The following is a 23,965-nucleotide window of genomic DNA, read 5'->3' on the forward strand; positions in this document are numbered from 1 at the left end:
CGGGCCTGTGCCGACTTCACGAGAAACAGCTCCTCCTTCGCCTAGTGCTAAGCGTCACGTCAGAGGCAGGGACGGGCGTGGAAGGAGAGGGTGAGGGCAATGAGGAGGAAGAGGAGGTTGATGTTGCCGAGAAGCACACGCTGGGTGCACTTTTGGACCGGGCTGCCCGAGCCTGTTATGTATAAAAGTCACTATGGTAGATATGGATACACTGTGTTGTTACTCCTAGTGGCTAGAGCATGCCGCCCTCAAATGATAGGTTTGGGGGCATGATGATTTTTTTTACACAATACAAACACAAATGCGGACACTCATACATACGCATATATATACTCATCTGTATGAACGCATACATACACATCCTACCATATCATGTGAGTTTCTTCGAGAAACTGAGCGGTCACATCATCCTAAGATTGATGAAGTTGTTACATACGTATGTATAGTCGATGTGAGGCAGATTTGATTTTGTGTTCACCGACGCCATTTGGAACTTTTTTTTGAAAAGAAGCCTCTTGGCACTTTATTGCAAATTTGAGAGTGTTACATCATTCGGTACATGAGGTAATAGAAAATTAGGCGGAACATCATCCCACCAAATCATTTCTTTTGAGTCATAAGCATGTCTCGCTAAAACATGGACCAACTTATTTGCTTCCCTGTGGCAATGACGGAACTGAATCGACAATATCTCATATGCAAGTTGGAAAGCATCATATAAAATAGCAGTATATGATGCCAGTATCTCTGAACCTCCATTGCAAGCAGTAACGAGCTCTAAACAGTCTGACTCCACGGTGATTTTTGAGCATCCAATATCACGTACTAGTCGAAGACCAAGCTAAAGTACCATTGCTTCTGCAGACGCAACACTTGAGGCATAACTGAAAATCTCTGCAGCACCGGCAACTGCTTCCCCACGACTGTTACGCACAACAGCAGCCATTGATCCCGTACCATCTTCAAAGAAAGATGCATCATTATTTAACTTGTAAGTACCAATAAGTGGTTTCTCCCAGCCTACTCTTCTCGCCTGCTCCTGAGGAGACTTCTCTGCATAGTCTGCCGTTAGTGCTTGGATAGCGAAAGCTGAGCTAAGAGGTCGTTCGACGTTCTCGCCTTTCCTTGCTTCTCTCCTTTCCCACCATATATACCATGAGGCCAGATCCACTGTTTCTTGCAAGCCTAGCTGTCCTAACACCAGTGACTTCCTGTGTGGCCATCGTAGGATTTCTTCCAAAACTACAGAGCCTGAAAGATCCACTGCCAAAGCTTGATCAATAACTGTATTAAGGCCAAGTGCCTTCCAAATTTGCCGAGCACGTGTACAAGTAAACAACAAATGTCGAATATCTTCAGGCCCAGAACGGCAAATAGGACATTCTGCTGAGACTTTAATATGCCTAGAAGCGAGAACTGCCATACCAGGAACAACACCTTTAAGAGCTCGCCAGATGAAGATTTTTATCTTACTAGGGACTTCCAACTTCCACGCAGCCGACCAAACAAGATTAACATTTGAGGTCCCTTCCCTATTAATAATTTTTGAATCAAATTGGTGTTCCCATTCTGAGTAGTAGGCTGACCGAACAGAAAATGAATAGTAGGCCGCCATTTGGAACTTTGAAATTCATCTTTGCTCTCTTTTTTTGGCATAAAAAACAATCGGGATCACCGAATGCTTTTCCCACCCAATCACCCCGATGCCGAGCGGGAGTGCCAAGGCGCCACCCTCTCCCTCTTCCCATTTCTCTTCCGCGCCTCCTCCTCTTTGCCGTGCTCGCGCTGCTCCTGCTCCCAAAAGGCCAAAACCCGACGCCGCCTCCCCGTCCCCGCTCGCCTGCGGCGCCGCGGCCTCGACGCCGCATCCCCAACCGACTACTCTCCGCCGCAGCGCCGCCACTCTCCCTCCGCGCCGGCCGCCTGCGCGCCCCCTCCCCCTCCCTCCGCCTCCGCGCCCTACGCGCGCCTCCCTCCCTCCCTCCCTCCCGTGCCACCCGGGGAGGTAGCTCGGCCGCTTCCCCGCGATGCTGCAGTGGACGGGAGGCTCCAGGAGGCAGGTGTACGCCGTGAGTTCTCGGATCCCCCGCCCCCCGTTTACGCCGCGCTTAATTTTGGGGATTTCGCATTACTGGGTTGTTTTGTTTGAAAATCTGCATTTGGATCGTTTCTGCACCGCAACATTGCAACGGCGGCTGCTGGCTGGCCTAATAATCGTAGCATGCGGCAGTGTATTTCGTAACGAAGTGCTAACATTTGGTTGATTTTTTGGGAACCTGACGGCTTTGCGTTCGGCGTGTTCGTCCCTGAAATGAGCGCAGTCCAGGAAATCGACACAGAGCAGGTAACCTTGTTAGGCTCACCGATTTCAAGCTGTAAAAGTTGCTTCGGCACGGTTAGTGTTCTTATTGTCGCTGTGACTGATTGTCGGAACAAATATGGTGGGCAGGCAGAGGCAGTACTTCGAACAGAAGAAGCGGCAGCAGCAGACGGCAGGGCTGCAGAACCAGGATGGCGTAGATGGCGCAGGCGGCCAAGCTGTTGGTGATCAGGCGCCTCGATCGCTTGACATCCTAAGCCTGAACAATTTGGCAGCTCCAGTCAATCACCGCAATGGCCCTGAAAGTGAGTTTCTGACTTTCTGTACATGTTTTGCAGTCTTTGAAGTGAACTTGCTACACATAATGTTTTCTGTGGTTGATCCTGCTGCTCTTCTAGCACAATGCCAGAGAATCTGGTCGAGTAGGCTGACCAATGTCACTCTAGTCAGATAGAAAATTTCAAGTATATGAACCCAACAACAATGGATCTGGTTTCCTTCAGGAATAGAAGAAACTTGAGAACAATGTTCTTCTAGCTATGCATTAGAACTAGTGAGCTGCTCCTTGGCCAAAACCATAAATGTAAACTCAACAATGGTATTATTTAACAGATGCACTTTTACAATGCACTTTCTGTCTTATTTTGTTCTGCATGGTGTTTTGTTAATGATGCATACTTCATCATGAACCTGAATGCCTGCCGTATTTTTAACCTCTTGATATCTCTTAGTATGACCCTTTTACTCTTATTTCAGATGCAGGTAGTGTTCTTCCAAATTTGGACAACGCAAATTTTAGTGCTTCCCCTCTAGAGGCGCTGAAGAAGATCACTTCTTCATATAATATTGATCCGAAGGAAACAAGTAAGAGTACAGCTATAAGTACATCAGATGAGGGAATTCATTATGCTTTTCTTGCTATATTGTATTGCATGCTTAGCACAGATATATTAACAAGATCAATGGCATCCACAAATTTCACATCATATGAACTGGGTTTATATGTTTCTCTCTTGAATAGGCAGCTGTCAAAAGTAGAATGAGACATGCTATTAACTGCTGAAGTGTGCAATATGCTTTTTAGGTAAATTTGAGTTTAATGTGAATTTTTGCTGCTATTTTGCAGGTTCTCAGCGTAGGTCAGTATCTCAATGCAGTATGATAAGAGTGTGCTTAATTGATCTAGTGTTGTGAGATACCAGTCTTGTATGTTGCCAGATTGTCATCACCCGTTGGTCATCAAGATGTTGCAGCTGCTGTTAACCCTCATGAAGATCCTCTTGCTCATCCATCCAATAACTATGGTGCCAAGAAGCGAAATCAAAATGTGGATCTCAACAGTGGTGGTGATGTTTCCTTCACTGCTGCCAGTCAATTTTTTGTGGCCCTACCGGCTGAGTCACGGTTCAGGTTTATACGTTGCAAGTATCTGAAAGATATTCTTTAATGAAAAATACAAGCCCTAATAGGTGTGCTTAGTTAGGTGAACAATTATTTAATCCAACCAGCATTTCTTAGTCTTTCGGAATGCAGCATTGATTTATGAATGTAAATTGCATAATTGAGATTAATTCACTTGATGTGTATTGTTGAAACTATTATTTAACTATGATTTGTCCTTGCAGAAATTTCACTTATTGATTTGGTCAGATACGAGGGATCAAAAGATAAATCTACCGCTCAACCTGCCTGTGAATCTCATGTTTCATTTTCTGTTAAAGGTGCATTTTCAAAACATTTGATGCATAGAATTATGTTTTATCTACGAACATTTTAATCTGGATTATTGTGTTATGGTTGTGTGCATTGTTATATGTACTTTTCCCGGGTTTCCATGAGAACATTCTTGTGTTTTTTTGAAAGAAAAAGGAATATTTATGTGTTTACATTTGTTTCTAGGTTTAGCGTCTACAAAAGGAATTGTTATGATTTACAAGGTCATATTGACTGTTTTTCTCATGTCAAGTAGAGTTGTTAAGACTTCCAAGTTTGTTAATGTATTTTCATTATGGAACTCATATGAGCATCATGATACTACATCTGTGGCTTTTGACTTACTAGCCTTGATGAATTCTGGGTCCATGTTGTTTTCCTATTTTAACAACATAAGAAGGTGATCTAATAGACATAACTATGCTTCTGGTTTCAGGCCTTGGCCATGTCAAGATGGAAACTCCTCTCCAGTCACCAAGATTCACCAAAAGGTTGCTTTGAGTTAAATGACTGTTTCATCTATGAAGTTAATTCGATGTAAAGAAGTTCAAATGATAGGCAGTTTTCAGTGCAATAAATGAGTCAACTGTTGTGAATTTCTTTACCTCAAGGAAATCCATTCCTTACAATGAAAAACTGTCTTTCTAGTTTGTATTGCCGGAATTAAAATTCATCACCAAGTGCGACATAAACTTGCCCTTGAGACCTAGAATAATGAAGTGGTCCGGTTAGTTGGCTTTGGTCCAAATGGTCTAGTTTCCCCATCATGTCGCTACTTAAGGGATAAAGCTTCTTGCCTAACATAAAAATAATAATGTCTGAACTTTTCTCACAGCCCAACGCTGTGCCCCTAGCTATCTTACGATTATTTTGTTTTTGCAGGACTTTACCTTTGCCACCAAAGGCCTCGCGGTACACGCAAAATAAATCAAGAAGGTCCATCCCTTTTGATACCACAAAAGGATTGGTGAGAATCTCAGATCCCTCATCTTTTGTTTGGGATCATGTACAAATGTTTTGTAAGATAAGTAGAAAAGAACATCAAAACAGATATAAAGCCTAGAGAAAAGTAGAAACATGATTCCAAAAATTATGGTGGGTTGCTGCTCTCACCTGTAGCCGCTGCTCTATTTTATTCATACTTTGTTAGATCTGTATTAAAGAATTCAATTATACATCTGATGTTGCTTATGTTCTTGATTGAATTACTTGAGGAAGTAGCTGTAATTTTTTTTATTCTTCCCTAGCTCGTAATGGCTTTCAAATGTTTTTTTCTATCATTTCAACAGGATTCTCTAATGTATGGTATTAGCATGATGAGAGAGCGAAGCACTTCAAACAAAATGGGTAGTCTTGTGGATGAGTCAAGCTATGTAAGGAGGGCAAACTGTTATAACTCCAATGATAATCTTTATCGTGGGGATGAGGACATGTTCTGTAATCCTCAAGCTCCAAAAGGTTGGCAATGTAAGTTCTGCTGCGTCATCTTATTACCGAGTATGGCCACTCAAATGTTGTGGCCTAAGAAAATATCACATTCTATTTTTCTACTGTGGACAGCAAATTGTAGTAGAAGATATGACAGTCTACCTGATGTAAATTCTGATAAACTGTGGAACATAGAATCATTCAATTCAGACGATCATTTTCCTACTCCAAGAGCGGAACATTTTGATACAGTCGACTATGGTTTTAAAGAAAGATACTCTCCAGAGCGAAGGTTATTTCTCCACTTATATCAAGATACGACTAATAACTTCTAAGGGGCTATGAATAATTTATTTTATTGTTGCAGAAATTCAACAAGAACTAGCATACGATTTGAGACTTCAGGTCAGAATTATCTGTGTTAGTGTTTTCCTTATTTCAATGCACCAGACAGAGTTCCATATTACTGTTCCTGTACTTCCCCAATTGATCTCTAACTACTGGATTGTGAATGTGTATTATTTCATACAATAATATTGAAGTATCATGGTTTTATTTCATATTTTTCCTGTACTGGTAGCGAGCATTGTAAATCTGAATCTGCTGTTCTATAGTTTGGCGAGTTGTTGAATGTTGTTTTATTACAGCTTGCTTTACCTTTTGTTAATTCAGCAGCCACCTAGTAGCATGTTTAAAGTACAGTTGAGAAACATTGGCCTGCCTAATCTGGATATGCTTTGTTTTCCTAGCTCCTATTTTTTTTACCATTGGCCTGCCTAGCAGGACACTTGCAGTTTCCATAGCACTGTGACTAATTAGTGCATTCTTTTTAAAAAAAAAATCTGAGCCTTTTGTGTTTCTTAATTGCGTCAGGGCATGACCTCTTTTCTGATCAGTCATTACTGGATGATGACAATGATATGTTACAGTTTGACTGGGAAAGGTAACAACAACAAATCCTCTTGGAATTTATATTTACACATCAATTTGATCTTGTTAAAATTCTGGCCAGGCAACCATCGTCTAAGAAAATACACAGCACAAACATCACTTTTGGCCCTTCTGCTTGGTCTTCTGACATGGTAGATGATGATTCAGAGAAAAGGAAGAGCCCATTGAGGTAATTAGCAAATTAACCTTGGCTGTCATGTTTGACTGGGTTCAGTTTTTCTTAATGCTCGTATCCTGTGCCATGCAAATCATGGGGCATTGCCCTTGCTGACCCTTTCAAATTATTCTCTGCAGTGAAGAATCAAGCTCATGTGCTGCAGGTTAGTGATATTTGCTATCTGATTCTGTTCTTTCTCCAGCAAAGACTCTTGACATTGATGATTGATGAGTTGTACAGAGTATAATGTTATGCATGTGCACTTAAACTAAGTTGTCTTCCTCTTTTTGGTTCACTTCCATAGCAGTGAAGGACATATCGAGCAACAAACCAACACTGTCTGTAAAATGCACAGAGAAAAATATGAACGAGAAGGATGACTTCCATACAAGCTTGGATAAGTTTGATATTCCAAATATCGATGCACATCTAGATGAAATGTCAGTATTCAGGGATGAAGAAGAATACCACAAAAGAGCGATAGACCGGAAGAATCTTGAAGCAGATTATTGGCCTGACAAGGCAATGGACCAACAGAGAACCCAAGAACCAAGCTGCCGTTTATCACTTCAGGAGAAATTTGCTGACTGGGGTTCTTGTACCTCCCATCTGAAGGGTAGCACTCGACGAAACAACCCACCGAGTTGCACTGTAATGCGCGAGGATACACCTTTTGATTCTATTCCAGATATGGATGGATTTCAAACTGTGGGATCAACTGAATGGAGACCTACATCAAAAGTTCGTCCTGTTTTCCACAGACCTGGCAGTGCATATGACGAGATTCATTGGCAGAATCCTGTTTCAGATATATTTGGCAATAAAACGGAGTTTTCAGACCCATTCCGTGCCACGGACCTTCCGAGCAACATTGATATGTGTACTTTCTTGGGACAGAAGGCAGACAAGAAGAAAGAAGATAATTTTGACTCACTCAAGAAATCAAATGCAGACATATTTCATTCTGTGAGTTCTGTAAACGAAACTGTGGTTGGTCAACACACTACATGTTCTCAGCAGTCTGGCAAGGATTCACGAAGGCAAGGGTTTGATCCTGGTATTGATTTTCAGGAGTCCAGACTACATTCATTCTGGGAAGATGGCCATGTTAGTGATGACACTTTTCAGGGCGATACTGAGCTGGGTAGTCTATTGGCAAGAAAAAATGATGAGAAGAATAAATGCGGGACTGAGAGGCTCGAGAAGCCAGAAACAAAGACGTCGACACAAAGATCTAAATCTTCTGGAGATTTCAGAAATGAGATGAGTGAAGCTGAAACGTGTTCTGATGGCTCGGAAGTGACCAACTATCCTGGGGTGCAGAATGGAATATCAGCAGCAGCAACGCAACTCCCTGCAAACTTGTGTCTTGAGGAAGCCTCAAGAGGAATGTTCCAAATTCATGCTCAAGTTGATTGTGTAAAAACAATGTAAGTAGCGTGCCCTTCAAATATCAGTCTCTAACTCTCTACTCATTTCATGGACTTACATGGATGCTCTTTTCATTCTCCATAAACAGAGAAAGTCCTTGTGTTGACTTTGAAGCTCCATTGCATGTTAGAAACATTATTCATGATGTTGGAGATCATACCAAGGCCAATCCAATGTTCCAGTCTCCTTTCATGGCAGGTCTGTTGTCCATTCCACCATATCCCTTGCTTTAACTCTATAATAACCATTAGAATACAAAAATATGTATTCTCATCGGTGTGTCGTTATATTTGCTGATCTCTAGAGAAGGTGGGGATTGAGAAGAAGGTAATATCAGGCGTGTCACCGAGCAACAGTGATGTTCAGTTTGAGGTTATGCTTGAACATCGTGTTCTCCGACGGTTTTGTGTTCAGAAGATAGTGGTAGAAACACCAATGAAGGACAAGCTAGATAAGGTAAAGGATAAATAGCTCGGTCGTATTCAAGCATATGACGCATCTTTTTCCTCCAAAAAACATATATGCGCTCAAATGGTTATATGTGACATTTCTGTTCCGGGTGAAACTTGATATGCAAATTTACTTGATGCTCGAACCATGTGACAATTCTTGCAAATGCCATTGTCCGCCCTCTGTCAGCAGTTGATTAGCTTCTGAAATTTGTTCTTTTTGATTCAGGTTACGCACTTCAGGACGATGGAGGATGGAACTGTCCTGCGAAGGAGTGTCTAAACAGCTAAAAATAATCTAGTAACACAATCTCTTGTAAGATCCTGTGTAAGTGCCACTGGTGGGGTTCACGAAATCAGCATCGCAATGCGGTGAAGCATGCACAACATTCGTCCATGTTGCGTGCTTCAACCTGTGATTATTAGGAGATGCCTGTTTCAACATGTAATTGTTAGGGGATGCCTGTTTCAACATGTAATTGTTAGGGGATGCCTGCCTCAACCTGTGATTATTAGATGACAAATCAGGTGGGTGGGGTGTACCTATAGTCGTTCGACTCCCCTTAAACTGAAGGAGCAAATGCATATCCACTCTAATTAGTGCATACATGTCCAGATTTTTTTTTCTGCGTGCACCTGGCCTGAATCTTGTGGATACTCCGTTTCACTAGATCAAAGGATCATTTGCTCTGTTGATTTTGTTTTTCAGGAATGGGATCTTTTGTTACCTCGACTTCTTAAGAATATCGAGAGTGTAGCAAGCCGGCAACAGCATATATTCAGGCCTTGCATTTTTCGAAGAGCGAAAAATGAAGAAATTAACTTAATTTCCATTTCGAGTAATAAGAATGTAACAAAAAAAACATTGTTTGCCTCACGTACCAAAAATAAACAAGCATATAGGAGTACTAAACTTCCCTGCTCACAGCATTTTTTTTATAGATCAATCACGCACAATCATCAAGCCATGCCTGTTCAGAAAAATAAGACCTCGGACTTCAGCTTTCATTTAACATGTTCAAAAGTTTAAGCAATTATTCATCCACAGGTCTCACTCTAGTCTCGTTTGGCAAAGAACAAAGGGTCGCTGCATACACTTCTTTTTATGGAATGCCATTCAACTGTCTTTGTTGATTAGCAAGAATGGTTACAGTACCACCTATTTCAAGTTGATGGGTTTTTGTTTGTTGTGGATCGTCTGCGTAAAAAAGAAGTGTTACAAAGTTTATCATTGTAGGAAGAATGACACTGGGGATCCACGTCCCATACATTTGGGTAGAAACAAAGGGGAGAATTCAGGCCAAAAAAGAAAAAGAGAAAATTTGTTCCTAGGAAGTTCATGAGCAACCTCATTACATTCCCCAGGGAAATGCTTGGTGAAGTTGATCTCACCCACCCAAGGGGTGTGGGGGTTAATTTATAGGGAAAGAAGAAATTTGATTGTTACTCTTCAAAACTAACTAGCCCGAAAGTGCCGGAAAAAAATCCTCAATACTATTAGACACTTCCAAAATTGAGCGGTCAAAGGGAAATACAAGTTCTTAGGAGTGCACAACTAAATTCAACGTGGAACCAAGTAGTAAGAGAAATTCATCATGGGCTGAGGGGGCGCGGGAGGGGGGGGGAGGTTCTAGACACTTTTTCGTATAGAGTGTACCAACCTGCCATAGTCGTGCAAGGGAAGTTTTCACATAAGCTGCCCTAAGAGGTGAGCCTCTCAAAGATCTAAATACCAGAAGGTATCTAAACCAAAAAGTTTGGACAAAGGTAGCTCATCTATACAAAATATAGAACTTGCTCGAAAGTGCTGGAGGGGGTCGACACAATTGTTCTCATAGGGAATCGATACGGAAATGGCTAAGAAGAGATTTCGTTCGAGAGTATTAGACCTATATTGAGACACAAAGCTGAAGCAAATCAAGAGGTGCTCAGAAATGCCAAAAATGTTGCACTCAGAGGTATCAGAGCTAATAAAAATGGTCTCAAAGAAAACAAAACTCAATGGTACCGGAGAAAAGTTCCTGGCGGTTTTGAAGCAAAGGACTGAGTTCATCAAAGAACACTCATCCCTCGGAGGATCATTGGTACCGAGTAGAAATACTCAGAAGTATCGAGGAAGTGAAAAATACATTTGAGTGGAAGGAGTGAAAGTCTCAGGGATTTGATTTAGGATAATACAATAAAGAGCTCAACCCTAGTTAATTTGCATCTTCCTTGCTCGATAACTTGAAGTATATATGGTTGTTCCTTAACTCAAAGTAAAATAAACTTGAAAAGGTATTAGGGCAGTCTCACTGCTCCACCTTTGGACTATATCTTAATCATGATACATAAGCAAAAATCCGATGTGGCATCTTATTCAATGAGGAAAGGAAGGGTTGTCATATCTTATCTCAATATAACTCTTAGCACTAAAAGCAAGATAAGTTATATTTTCTCTCACACAAAACACATTAAATGAGAGCCCTTGTAGATACAACAATAAGATACTAATACAATCTATTAATATATGGTAGATTGTGGGTTGGCACCCCTCAGTTCGTGTCACATGTTTCAACCCGTGATTGTTAATATATGGTAGATCGTTGGTTGGCACCACTCAATCCGAAGGAGGAAAGACATATCCATGTCTACGTGGCTAAATGCTTTTACGCGTGCACCGAGCCCGAATCTTGATAATATCTTTGCTATAAGATAAAAGGAACATTTGTGTATGCCCCACTTGATAGTATGGTTGTCCTTAACCCAATGTGAGATAAACTTGAAATTGTATTAGGGTAGTCTCAGTGGTCCACCATGGATTATATCTTAATCATGACATATAAGCAAAAATCCATGTGTCATCTTATTTAATGAGAAAAGAGAGTGTTGTCATATATTAATTTTGATTAACTCTTAGCACTAAAACCAAGACAAGTTATACTTTTTGCTCGCAAAACACACTAAATAAAAACTCTTGTAGATACAACAATATGACACTAGTACAACCTGTTATCTAAGTTCGTATTTAATGCATGTCATATACTAGCCAAAACATATAATGTGTTGGTAGTGTCCTTAGTCCTTTTACACTAGTAGAAAAAGGGTCAAATGTGAAGCACATTAGTGCCGGTTTGAATTTGAGCCGGCACTAATATGACCATTAGTGCCGGTTCCAACGGCTAGGCGGGTGGGCATCATTAGTACTGGTTCGTGGGTAAACTTTAGTACCGGTTCATGCCACGAACCGGTACTAATGAGGCTGTGTCAGGCTATGGTCAGGCTGGGGCCCTCACGAAGACCTTTAGTACCGGTTCATGCCATGAACCGGTACTAGAGTTTCTTTGTAAGCTGATTTTTAGTCCCACCTCGCCAAGAGAGAGGCAATATGAGCGGTTTATAAGCCGTGAGTGCACAGACAATGACGAAGAGTTGCAATGCTCACCTGCATGTTGATTAGCTTCAAGCCTTGCGGAATAGCATAGATTGCACTGAGCTATGTGCAGTGCAGTCTACACTATTCCGAATGGCTTGAAGCAAATTAACCAGCATTGCACCTCTTTTTTATTTTTAATAACTTATTTGAACTCCGGACTTATTTTGTGTTCAGTATGCAGCATTGAAAGCGACCTCATCAATTTCCAACATGTTCTGACATCATTTGTTGTTTTTCGGTTATTTACCTAATTGTTTAGAGAGCTAAATGACCGGGAAATTGAAAATCACTACAAAATGAATCCTGAAAATGTTGAAACTTGGCATGGTATCGTCATATCACCCGCATAGCATGCGCGAAAGAGTAGAGAGGGTCACGGCAAAAACTGGACGCACTTCGTGTACAGACTGGACAAACTCTTTCGAAGTATTAGGGTTTCGGACGAGAACTCATCTGTTACACGGCCACTTCAATGTTTTTTAAACTTATTTGAACTCCGGACTTTTTTTGTGTTCAGTATGCAGCATTCAAAGCGACGTCATCAATTTCCAACATGCTCTGACATCATTTCTTGTTTTTCGGTCATTTACCTAATTGTTTAGAGAGCTAAATGACCGTGAAATTGAAAATCACAACAAAATGAATCCTGAAAATGTTGAAACTTGGCATGGAATCATCATATCACCCGCATAGCATGCGCGAAAGAGTAGAGAGGGTCACGACAAAAACTGGACGCACTTCGTGTACAAACTGGACAAACTCTTTCGGAGTATCAGGGTTTCGGACGAGAACTCATCTGTTACACGGCCACTTCAATGTTTTTAAACTTATTTAAACTCCGGACTTCTTTTGTGTTCAGTATGCAGCATTCAAAATGACGTCATCAATTTCCAACATGTTCTGACATCATTTGTTGTTTTTCGGTCATTTACCTAATTGTTTAGAGAGCTAAATGACCGTGAAATTGAAAATCACTACAAAATGAATCCTGAAAATGTTGAACTTGGCATGGTATCATCATATCACCCGCATAGCATGCGCGAAAGAGTAGAGAAGGTCACGGCAAAAACTGGACGCACTTCGTGTACAAACTGGACAAACTCTTTCGGAGTATCAGGGTTTCGGACGAGAACTCATCTGTTACACGGCCACTTCAATGTTTTTTAAACTTATTTGAACTCCGGACTTATTTTGTGTTCAGTATGCAGCATTCAAAGCGACGTCATCAATTTCCAACATGTTCTGACATCATTTGTTGTTTTTCGGTCATTTACCTAATTGTTTAGAGAGCTAAATGACCGTGAAATTGAAAATCACAACAAAATGAATTATGAAAATGTTGAAACTTGGCATGGTATCATCATATCACCCACATAGCATGCGCGAAAGAGTAGAGAGGGTCACGGCAAAAACTGGACGCACTTCGTGTACAGACTGGACAAACTCTTTCGGAGTATTAGGGTTTCGGACGAGAACTCATCTGTTACACGGCGACTTCAATGTTTTTTAAACTTATTTGAACTCCGGACTTCTTTTGTGTTCAGTATGCAGCATTAAAAGTGACGTCATCAATTTCCAACATGTTCTGACATCATTTGTTGTTTTTCGGTCATTTACCTAATTGTTTAGAGAGCTAAATGACCGTGAAATTGAAAATCACTACAAAATGAATCCTGAAAATGTTGAAACTTGGCATGGTATCATCATATCACCCGCATAGCATGCGCGAAAGAGTAGAGAGGGTCACGGCAAAAACTGGACGCACTTCGTGTACAAACTGGATAAACTCTTTCGGAGTATCAGGGTTTCGGACGAGAACTCATCTGTTACACGGCCACTTCAATGTTTTTTAAACTTATTTGAACTCCGGACTTCTTTTGTGTTCAGTATGCAGCATTGAAAGCGACCTCATCAATTTCCAACATGTTCTGACATCATTTGTTGTTTTTCGGTCATTTACCTAATTGTTTAGAGAGCTAAATGACCGTGAAATTGAAAATCACTACAAAATGAATCCTGAAAATGTTGAAACTTGGCATGGTATCGTCATATCACCCGCATAGCATGCGCGAAAGAGTAGAGAGGGTCACGGCAAAAACTGGACGCACTTCGTGTACAGACTGGACAAACTCTTTCAGAGTATTAGGGTTTCAGACGAGAACTCATCTGTTACACGGCCACTTCAATGTTTTTTAAACTTATTTGAACTCCGGACTTATTTTGTGTTCAGTATGCAGCATTCAAAGCGACGTCATCAATTTCCAACATGTTCTGACATCATTTGTTGTTTTTCGGTCATTTACCTAATTGTTTAGAGAGCTAAATGACCGTGAAATTGAAAATCACTACAAAATGAATCCTGAAAATGTTGAAACTTGGCATGGTATCATCATATCACCCGCATAGCATGCGCGAAAGAGTAGAGAGGGTCACGGCAAAAACTGGACGCACTTCGTGTACAAACTGGATAAACTCTTTCGGAGTATCAGGGTTTCGGACGAGAACTCATCTGTTACACAGCCACTTCAATGTTTTTAAACTTATTTGAACTCCGAACTTCTTTTGTGTTCAGTATGCAGCATTCAAAACGACGTCATTAATTTCCAACAAGTTCTGACATCATTTATTGTTTTTCGGTCATTTACCTAATTGTTTAGAGAGCCAAATGACCGTGAAATTGAAAATCACTACAAAATGAATCATGAAAATGTTGAAACTTGGCATGGTATCGTCATATCACCCGCATAGCATGCACGAAAGAGTAGAGAGGGTCACGGCAAAAACTAGACGCACTTCGTGTACAAACTGGACAAACTCTTTCGGAGTATCAGGGTTTCGGACGAGAACTCATCTGTTTTTTTTGATAGAAAGATTGTAAGGGAACCCCCTACAGCATAATTGGTGCAACAAACCCAAATTGCAAGTACCAAGCCATGAACCTGGGTGGGTGGGAAGGCATCAGCCCCTTCCCACCACTAGGCTATGCCTTAGTCTGCTAGAACTCATCTGTTACACGGCCACTTCAATGTTTTTTAAACTTATTTGAACTCCGGACTTCTTTTGTGTTTAGTATGCAGCATTTAAAGCGACGTCATCAATTTCCAACATGTTCTGACATCATTTGTTGTTTTTTGATCATTTACCTAATTGTTTAGAGAGCTAAATGACCGTGAAATTTAAAATCACTACAAAATGAATTATGAAAATGTTGAAACTTGGCATGGTATCATCATTTCACCCGCATAACATTGTGCACCGCCGGTGGCAGCGCACAACCATTAATACCGGTTGGTGGCACGAACCAGTACTAAAGGGGCCGTTTCCCGCTATATAAAAAATTTGTTGGCGCGCTGCCCAGTGGGCCTGCCAGACCTAGGGTGTGCAAATGCAGGCCCAGAAGGGCCAGCAGACTCACAGGGCAGCACGCCCTAGTTAATTAGGCCCAGAAGCCTGCTATATAGAGAAGCTTGAAGGAGCAGCCGCGGCTGGGTTTATAAACCAGTGCGGCTGCCCTTCGCTCGGCGAGGTGGGACTAAACATTGTGCACCGCCGGTGGCAGCACACAACCTTTAGTACCGGTTGGTGGCTCCAATCGGTACTAAAGGGGGGGGGGTCTTTAGTACCGGTTCGTGGCATGAACCGGTACTAAAGGGGCCGTTTCCCGCCCCTTGGCCTGGCGAAAATTGACCTTTAGTACCGATTGGTGGCTCTAACGGGCACTAAAGACCCCTCCTATATATATGGAACCTACGAAAAAAAATCAGTTCATCGACCACCAGTAGTTCTTCTCGATCGAAACTTCTTCGCCGCGCCCATCGCACCATCGCACGCCGCCCTCGCCGCCCCCGCCGCCCGTCGCCGTCACCGCCCGGCCCGTCGCCCCCGCCGCGCCCGTACGTCGCCGCCGCCTCTCGCCCGCCGCGCCCGTCCCCCCACCGCCGCCCGTACGCCGCCCCCCCCCTCGTCGTACGTACACACACACAGAGAGAGAGAGACACACACACACACCCACCACACACACACACACACATAGAGAGAGAGAGACACATACACACACACATACACACACATTGTTAATTTTTACTTATTTTCTATTTTCTGTTGTTTAGATTAATGTTAGATAAATTACGTAGATAATAATGTTAGAATGTTAATGGTTAGATAAATTATATGAAAAAGATGTTAAATATTAATGTCAAATATATTTTACATGAATTAGAACAAGTTGAACTAGTTGAATTAGTATAGCTAGATATTAATTAGGTATATATATGAGATTATTTGAACTAGTTGAATTAATATAACTAGTTTATTTTTAGTATGAAAATTAATAGAACAAGTTTATTTTTAGTAAGAAAATTTAAGTATATGAGATTTGATAATCTAATCAAAATATTACTATATAAAACTACCTACTTTATTTTAGTAAGAAAATAATAGAACTAGTTTATTTTTAGTAAATGCTTAGTTGAATTAATAGAATTAGTTTATTTAGTTAAATTAATAGAACTAGTAAGTGTTTAATGTTTCATCTATATATGAACATATATGTTAGATATTAGATATAAATTATATGTTAGATATATATTTAATTTAGTTATATGAGATTTCATTATCTAATTAATTAGTTGAACTAGTTAGTTGAATTAGTTCAATTAATTAGGTATATTCTTCGTAAGTGCTTAGTTGAACTAGTTGAATTAACAGAATTAGTTGAATTAATAGAATTAATAAGTGTTTAATGTTTCACCTATGAACATAGGAATGTCGTCTGACGACGAACACGATTTCATTATGCGCGAATACTGCGAAGACCAGCGCGGTTTCTAGTTGATGATAGACGCTTCAGCATCAAGCTGGATGAGAACTTCGAAGTGGATACAGTAAGTCACAACGACAAGTCTTTTTTCATAATTAAGCATGACTTATGCTTCATTTGCTTCAACTTTTAATTTTAATTTTTCACTATTCTACTAGCGTATCCCCTGCCATGCAAGAATTTTTGTCTTGGATAAGATAGGTTTCAGTCCTAACGAAACTATGGAGGTAAAAAGAGTTTACTTGAAGACCGAGCATGGTTATACCTTCAACGTCAAATTATACAATGCAGACACATACACCTATTTTGAATGCAAAACTTGGCAAGCACTATGCAAGGCTTATGCATTTGAGCCTGATATGGTTATCACCTTTGATATTCGTCCGGAAGATGATATTGAAGGTAATAGAGACATCTGGGTCGATGTGCAGACGCCTCCAGTTCTACCATTATGTGAGTTTCTCAACCATATTTATGTCTTCGATATGAGATTATTTGAACCAGTTGAATAATTAATAGATCTCAATTAATATTGACAGCTTACTTCCAATCAAGCAAACATGTTCGGCGCTTGGTAGACAGGACCATCCACTGTCCCGGGGCTGAACTAAACTGCGAGGAGACAAGTCATTATGTTTCATGGCTTGAGGATCTTGATGCTGTCAAGACAAATTTCTTTCCTGCACTTAGAAATGTTAGTACTCAAAACGTGCGACCAATAGTGTTCGTACTGAACTACGGTCACATATATTTAGGAAAGATGGTAAGATTTCTACTATTTCTTCTCAGTGCATCTTTTGCATACATTATTTTTTTAAGCTAAACTTCATCGCTAAGTATGTTACTATACGATGTTCTTCAACAGGGACTCCCGATGAATGTTGTGCCTGATTGGATCGAGACTAAAGGTATCATGAATATTGTTAGCTTACGGCCAAGATATCCTACAATGCACTTTAGTGCATTCAGGATTTCTAATAGCGAGGAATGCTTAATAGTAAAAGACTGGAGCAAAATTGTGAACGATCACAGAGAAGTACTAGGGGGCAGCAATCAGAAGCGCAACCCACGATTAGGAGACAGGTTCATCTGCATGCTCCAATATGATGAATCAGCAAAGCTATACATGTTCTATACTATTTTACCTGAGAGAGAGCAGCAGGAGTGATTAATTAGCTAGTTCATGCTCTTAGTACTTGTCCTCTCATGTCCGTGTTCTTCGTCCTGAACTTAATCTCAAAGAGTGATTTGCTTTTGTGGTGTTATGAACGCTTATAATATCATTACCATGTTGAACTCGATGATATCTTTGCTATGAAAACCGTTGGTGATGATATATATGATGCAAGAGTTTTTATATTAATTAATATGATGATGATGATGATGAGTTATTATATCATTTATGAAAGAAATTGCATATTAGTTTCAACTGGATGGATTCTAGCTAAGTGATCAAGTATATATATGCCATATCCATATTACCTCGATCACTTAAGTAGGTGATCAAGTATATATAATATGGATATGACATATACTTGATGACTTAGCTAGGATCCACACACATCCAGTCAAACTAATCACCTAATGATTTAACAACTCATTATAATGTAAAACAATCACTAAATTAAATTGAAAACACAAAATTAGAGTAAAAATAAAAAATAAAACCAAAAACACCAAAACATTTAGTACCGGTTGGTGTTACCAACCGGTACTAATGTCCTACGCGCCCACGGAGCTGGCTCGTGCCACGTGTTTGCCCTTTAGCACCGGTTCGTGCTGAACCGGTACTAAAGGGGGGGCTTTAGTGCCTACAATTTAGTGCCGGTTACCGAACCGGCACTAAAGCCCCTTACGAACCGGTGCTATTGCCCGGTTCTGCACTAGTGTTAGCTGCCTTGTCATTAATTGGAAAATCCAACAGGGATATAATACGCACTTTCAAGCTTTCATGCATGTCACATGTTTCCGCATGTGATTGTTAAGATATGGTAGATTGCAGGTTGGCCCCCCTCAGTCTGATGGAGGGAAGACATATCCATGTATACGTGCCTGGATGCTTTTTCGTGTGCACCAAGCCTGAATATTTGATACTCCCTCCTTTCCGATTTATAAGGCTCAATTCAAAAATCTCACCAACCAAGGTGGATGATGAGTGGTGGAATATTTTTTGTAGTTTGCAAAAGCACCCAATTAATGCTCTTGTTTTCTTCAAAAAATTATGTTTACGAATACATTAATTGCAATGCATGCATGCATAAAGTGCATGCATTGGTCAGTTTTCTCTTAATACTTGCATGCAATGATTTAATGCACCTTGAAGTCTGAACATGTGATGGGGAACAACCAAATTGAGCCTTATAAAATGGAAAAACTAAAATTTTGAGATAAGCCCTATAAACCGGAAAGGAGGGAGTAATATCTCCCACTTGATAGTATGGTTGTCCTTAACCCAATTTGAGATAATTTTGAAAAGGTACTCCCTCCCTTGTGATTTAGAGGGTCTATCTCAATTTTTTTTGTTAGCCTCATTTTTATTGATCCCCATCAAATGTTCAAATTTTGAGGCACATTAAATCGTTGCATGCAAGGAGAGAAAACTCATTAGTGCATGTAAGGCCCTCCCCAATGCTCCACCTTGTACAGGTGCTAAGGCTGCCATGTAGGCAAAAAAATCTGATGTGGCAAGGTAATAAAGAGGAGAGAGGTGAGTTTGGTGACCCTAGGAAAAACCAATGCCAAGCACGCGAACCTAGGCAAAAGCAATTAAATGAAAGAAATCCACCAATGCATGGAATAGTTTAGTTGCTAATACATTAAATGAGGGGAGCTTAGCACTAACAAGTGAAGCACCTATGTGTTGTGGACATTAGTTGCTAAACTTTTTAATATGCTTAACGCCTTATCTAAGCACCTATGCATTGGAAGTGGCCTAAAAGATCTTGGTCGTCACTCATGCATGCGTTGCAATTAATCCATCAGCAAACATGATTTTTTTGACTAAAACGAGAACACTAATTGAGTACTTTTGCAAACTAGAAAAATCATTCGATCACTCACCATCTGCCTTGGTTAGGGTAGCCTCATTGCTCCACCTTGGACTATATCTTAATCATGGCACATAAGCAAAAATTGGATGTGTCTTCTTATTTAATGAGGAAAGAGGGTGTTGTCATATTTTATCTCGGTATAAAGCACTAAAACCAAGACAAGTTATATTTCTCTCTCACAAAACACATTAAATGAGAGATCTTGTAGAAACAACGATAAGGGCACTCCCAATGCTTGGCTCTTGACAAGTTATCATAGGCAAAATGCTGATGTGGCACTATAATTAAAGAAGAAAGAGAGTGCAGTTGTATCTCAGCTAAGGCTGCCCGTAATGGGAGTATCATAGGTAGTATCATGTGTGCCAACTTATCATATCATGATACTGTATCATATTAAATGATGTGCTACTTTGTGTCATCCATGGCAATAAATGTAGTCCTCTACGATATCAACATATGATCTCCCTCCATCACAGTATACAAGTCCTACGCGTATACCTAGGTCGTCAATTTTATCATCCTAATATAAACTATATAACACAAAAATTATACCTTTTGAAAGTAGAACATCTGAAGTTTATATTGGTATATTTTTTGTAATATATGCTTGTATTAGGTTGGTCAAATTGACGACCTAGAGGTACGCACACGCCCTGTAAACTGAGATAGAGGGAGTACTATGCATTACAGATATATTATCATGGACTAGTATCATATACATGATACTAGTATATATGATACTCCCCATTACAACCAGCCTAAGATATGACTCTTAGCTCATTTTTTTCTGCGCAGTGTAATTAATGCTCTGATCTTTTGTGGCATATCTCCTTATTTTTCTCTTTCTTTCTTCTCCCCATAACTAGACCACAATGCTGAGATGAAGAAATGATCCTTAATAAACTAATTAAATGCAATATCACTTAGATACGACTCCAAAGATACAATACATTGTGGTGATTTTTTCTCTCTCTACCTAGAATGGTGGGTTAAGGCTAGCCATAGTGGGGATAACATAACTAGTATCATATACTTGGGACTCGAAAACATGCTTACGTGGTAGAAAATTAAAGAAGAGAGAGAGGGTCATAGTAACATAGTAGGTAGATACCGTAACATAATAAATGTTATGCTACTATGTGTCATGCATGGCAATAAATGAGACCATCTATGATACTACTTTATTATACTATGCACTATGAATGTAGTATCATACACTAGTATCATATGCATGATACTAGTATATGTTACTCCCCACTATGACCAGCCTAAGATACAATGCATTGGGCCGCTAAAAAAAGATAGTACAATGCATTTAGGAGAGCCCAATCTGTACAATCTGTAGCTAAGTTCATATTTAATGCATATGATTATGTCTCAAAAAAAATTAACGCATATGATATATAGCCTTTGGACTGTCCTTAGTTCTTTTAATTGCCCTATCATTAATTACCAAATCCAATAGGGGTATAAGACGCACTTTCAAAGGTAGATCGTGTGTTGGCACCCCTCAAACCAGAGGAAGAAAGACCTATCCATGTCTACGTGTCTGCTTTTCTCGCGTGCAGCGAACTGCGAACCTGAATCTTGATAACATTTCTGTTCTATGTAAGATAAGAAGATCAGTTGCTCTGTTGATTTGTTACTGATGAATTTCTGTTGTAATTTCCTGAATTTTGGTTGTGGTCTGTTTATAGGTATGCCAAATGTAGCACGCCTGTCTGTCATGTCTGAAGTTCAACATTCCCAATGATTCCCACTCGCGCAAGACATTGTGGATATTTGCTCTCCCAATGAATAAGCATTACAATGCACACATTCAGGTCACACTGAAGAGTCTAATGAGACCCTGTACCTGAATACTTCTATTTGTGTTGTTCTTCAGCCAGAACTATACCTAGCTCTGCAATCATCTGTAATTCATAATCATAAATCAAACTAGACCTAGCTCACCCGCTGTCATTTGCTCTGTGCTAAACAATCTCAGTAAACACATTTCCTACTTGTTGAAGAGCCACTTGAGTCCAAGCTTCGGGAGCCCGAGCCACTCGCCGAGAGCTGGAGGATCCACAAATTTCAGGCTAATCTTGGAGATCCACTCGAAGAGAGGAGGCCCCAAGAACCTGACGAATTTCTTCGCCAAGAAGCATCTCCATGATCCGCATCTCGCGCTCGGTATCAAGAACCCGGCCTGCAAGAAGGAGCACGCACGATTCGGTCAGAACTCTGAACCAGATTCAGATGATGTTCTTGGTTCTTGCAGTCACCAATGCAGGAGAAGAGCATGGCCGTTTACAGATCGCAGCACGAGCCAGGAGTGCAGGGGTGTAGCGACGTACCACGAGGCGAAGCGCCGCGACGGAAGCCGCGGCGACGGCGAGCGCGGCGACGGAGCACAGCGCCACCGTCGTCGCCGGCCGCATCAAAGCTCGATCCTTCTGCTCGCAAAGAGGAACAAGAATGTCAGACTAAGCAACTGGATACACTAACCGAGTAATTAGAGCCATTATCTTGGACGAACCAGCAGAGAGGGGATCGCCTGAGAGCGAGAACCCGGCTTGGCCACCGCGGCGGCGCGCGGCGGCTTCTTGCGGCGCCAAATGCAGGGGAGCCCGGTCCGCAGGGAGCGGAGGAGCTTGAGGCCGCGCGGCTTCTTGTCGGGATCTGCGGGCGCGGGCGCGGGCGCACGGCCGCACTGGGAGGTGACGGCGAGGCGGAGGCGGCGGCGGAGGCGGAGGAGGAAGGAGAGGCGCTCGCCGCCGTGGCCCCAGCCGGGGAGAATGTTCTCTGCGGCGGCGCGGATCTCCAGCCCGCCGCGGTAAGTAAGGCACGCGGTGACCGACCACGTCGCCGTCGGCGACGCCATTGCGGGGTGGTTCGAAGTTCGAACGCTCTCTCTCCCTGTGTGACTCTGACCGGTGGTGCCCTCGCTCGCTCGCTCAGATGGAGCGTGAAGAGTAGTTGGGCCCGGACACGAAAACGACCCCAGAGTTTTTTTTAGGGAAACGAACTGATTCTCAAAAAAAAGTTCGAAAAGAACTGATTTCTCTCAAAACAAAAGTTCGAAAAGAACTGATTTCTCTCAAAACAAAAGTTCGAAAAGAACCGAGGCGTATTTAACTTATATTTTATTTTTTGTGGAAAAATGCTGTATATTAATTATTTTAGAGAAAATCGGGTGTATTACAGGAATTATTATTATTAAACATCATGAACATTTCTAAAATTTCCAACATTTTAAAATTCATGAACATTTATAAAATTCATGTCATTTTTCATTGGGAAACCAACAAAAAACAGGCTGAAATATAATGAGCGAAACCGGCTGAAAACCGACGAGGTGACTGACCACATTGGCGACGCCATTGCAGGGTGGCTCGAAGTTCCAACGCTTTCTCTCCCTCTGTGACCGGTGCCTTCACTCGCTCAGATGGAGCATGAAGAATAGTTTGGCCCGGACACGAAAACGACCCCAAAGTTCGAAAAGAACTCGAGGCTATTTTTCTTATATTTTATTTTTTGGAAAAGTGGTGTATTAATTATCCTAGGAAAAACTGGTGTAATAATTTTTTACTATATTTATTATCTTCGGCAAAACAAATTGTCATTAAAAACGTTTGATTTTTCATGGTCAAAAATCCGAGTGAGATTTGTAGTGAAGTCTTGTTTGTTGAAATATTTTTCTTGTGTCTTTTTGCTGCAGCAAATCTTCACCCACTGAATTTTTTAGGACACGAGGGCATCAGCTGCACATGTTTAGGTATGATGTGCGCATCCAGTGATTTAGAATCCACCATGCACTTGATCCATTCAGTCATGTCTTGAGCCAACCTTGCAATCTTATTAATGTCCTCTTGATAAGTGGATGACACTAGGGGGTGGCATCATGCAGAAAAACCTCTACCAGCCACGCCTCCAGAGGTACATGTATGTATCATATCATATGGAACCAACTTTTTGAACAATTTTTTTAGATGCGTTGCAAACATTGGAACAATGCCAGGATTGAGGCAGAGTACAAAGTTCTCTAGCACAAGGGCATAATCCGAGCCGAGAAGGACAACGTCAATGTGCGATTATTGCTGGGAAGGCCTTGAGGGTGCGGTCGCCAGTGTGCACACGGATGCTGATGTTGTACACGGATTTTGGATCAAGATGATCTGGTTGTTCTTGATCATCAGGATTGGTGAACCTGGGATGTGTTCTGTTTTTCTCTTCTTTCTCTGAGGTGT

At 41.1% G+C, this 23,965-nt stretch overlaps 2 protein-coding genes across 6 annotated transcripts; one reads left to right on the top strand and one right to left on the bottom strand.

The window, feature by feature from the left end:
• Positions 1–1,707: 1,707 nt before the first annotated feature.
• LOC125542820 lies at positions 1,708–9,054 on the top strand. Of its 5 annotated transcripts, none has more exons than XM_048706023.1 (19): positions 1,709–2,069; positions 2,322–2,344; positions 2,450–2,625; positions 3,077–3,184; positions 3,447–3,459; positions 3,539–3,666; positions 3,946–4,041; positions 4,470–4,524; positions 4,916–5,000; positions 5,323–5,500; positions 5,594–5,753; positions 5,829–5,866; positions 6,335–6,404; positions 6,474–6,581; positions 6,707–6,732; positions 6,874–7,999; positions 8,089–8,198; positions 8,305–8,456; positions 8,679–9,054. In XM_048706023.1, the coding sequence occupies exons 1-19, from the start codon at positions 2,028–2,030 to the stop codon at positions 8,730–8,732; spliced, it is 2,748 nt and encodes a 915-aa protein (XP_048561980.1). In that variant the 5' UTR covers positions 1,709–2,027; the 3' UTR covers positions 8,733–9,054. The 5 variants fall into 5 exon arrangements, with proteins under 5 accessions (XP_048561984.1, XP_048561980.1, XP_048561983.1 ...); XM_048706026.1 differs by having other exon boundaries at positions 5,323–5,491; XM_048706025.1 differs by having other exon boundaries at positions 3,539–3,663.
• Positions 9,055–21,493: 12,439 nt separating this feature from the next.
• Positions 21,494–22,664, bottom strand: LOC125547935. Its single transcript, XM_048711666.1, has 3 exons — positions 22,255–22,664; positions 22,073–22,171; positions 21,494–21,924 (listed from the first exon to the last, which is right to left on the bottom strand). Exons 1-3 carry the CDS (start codon positions 22,597–22,599, stop codon positions 21,733–21,735), a joined length of 636 nt encoding a protein of 211 aa, XP_048567623.1. The 5' UTR covers positions 22,600–22,664; the 3' UTR covers positions 21,494–21,732.
• Positions 22,665–23,965: the final 1,301 nt, after the last annotated feature.

Source organism: Triticum urartu, chromosome 3 (assembly GCF_003073215.2).
Source record: "Triticum urartu cultivar G1812 chromosome 3, Tu2.1, whole genome shotgun sequence".
NCBI classification, from domain to species: domain Eukaryota; kingdom Viridiplantae; phylum Streptophyta; class Magnoliopsida; order Poales; family Poaceae; genus Triticum; species Triticum urartu.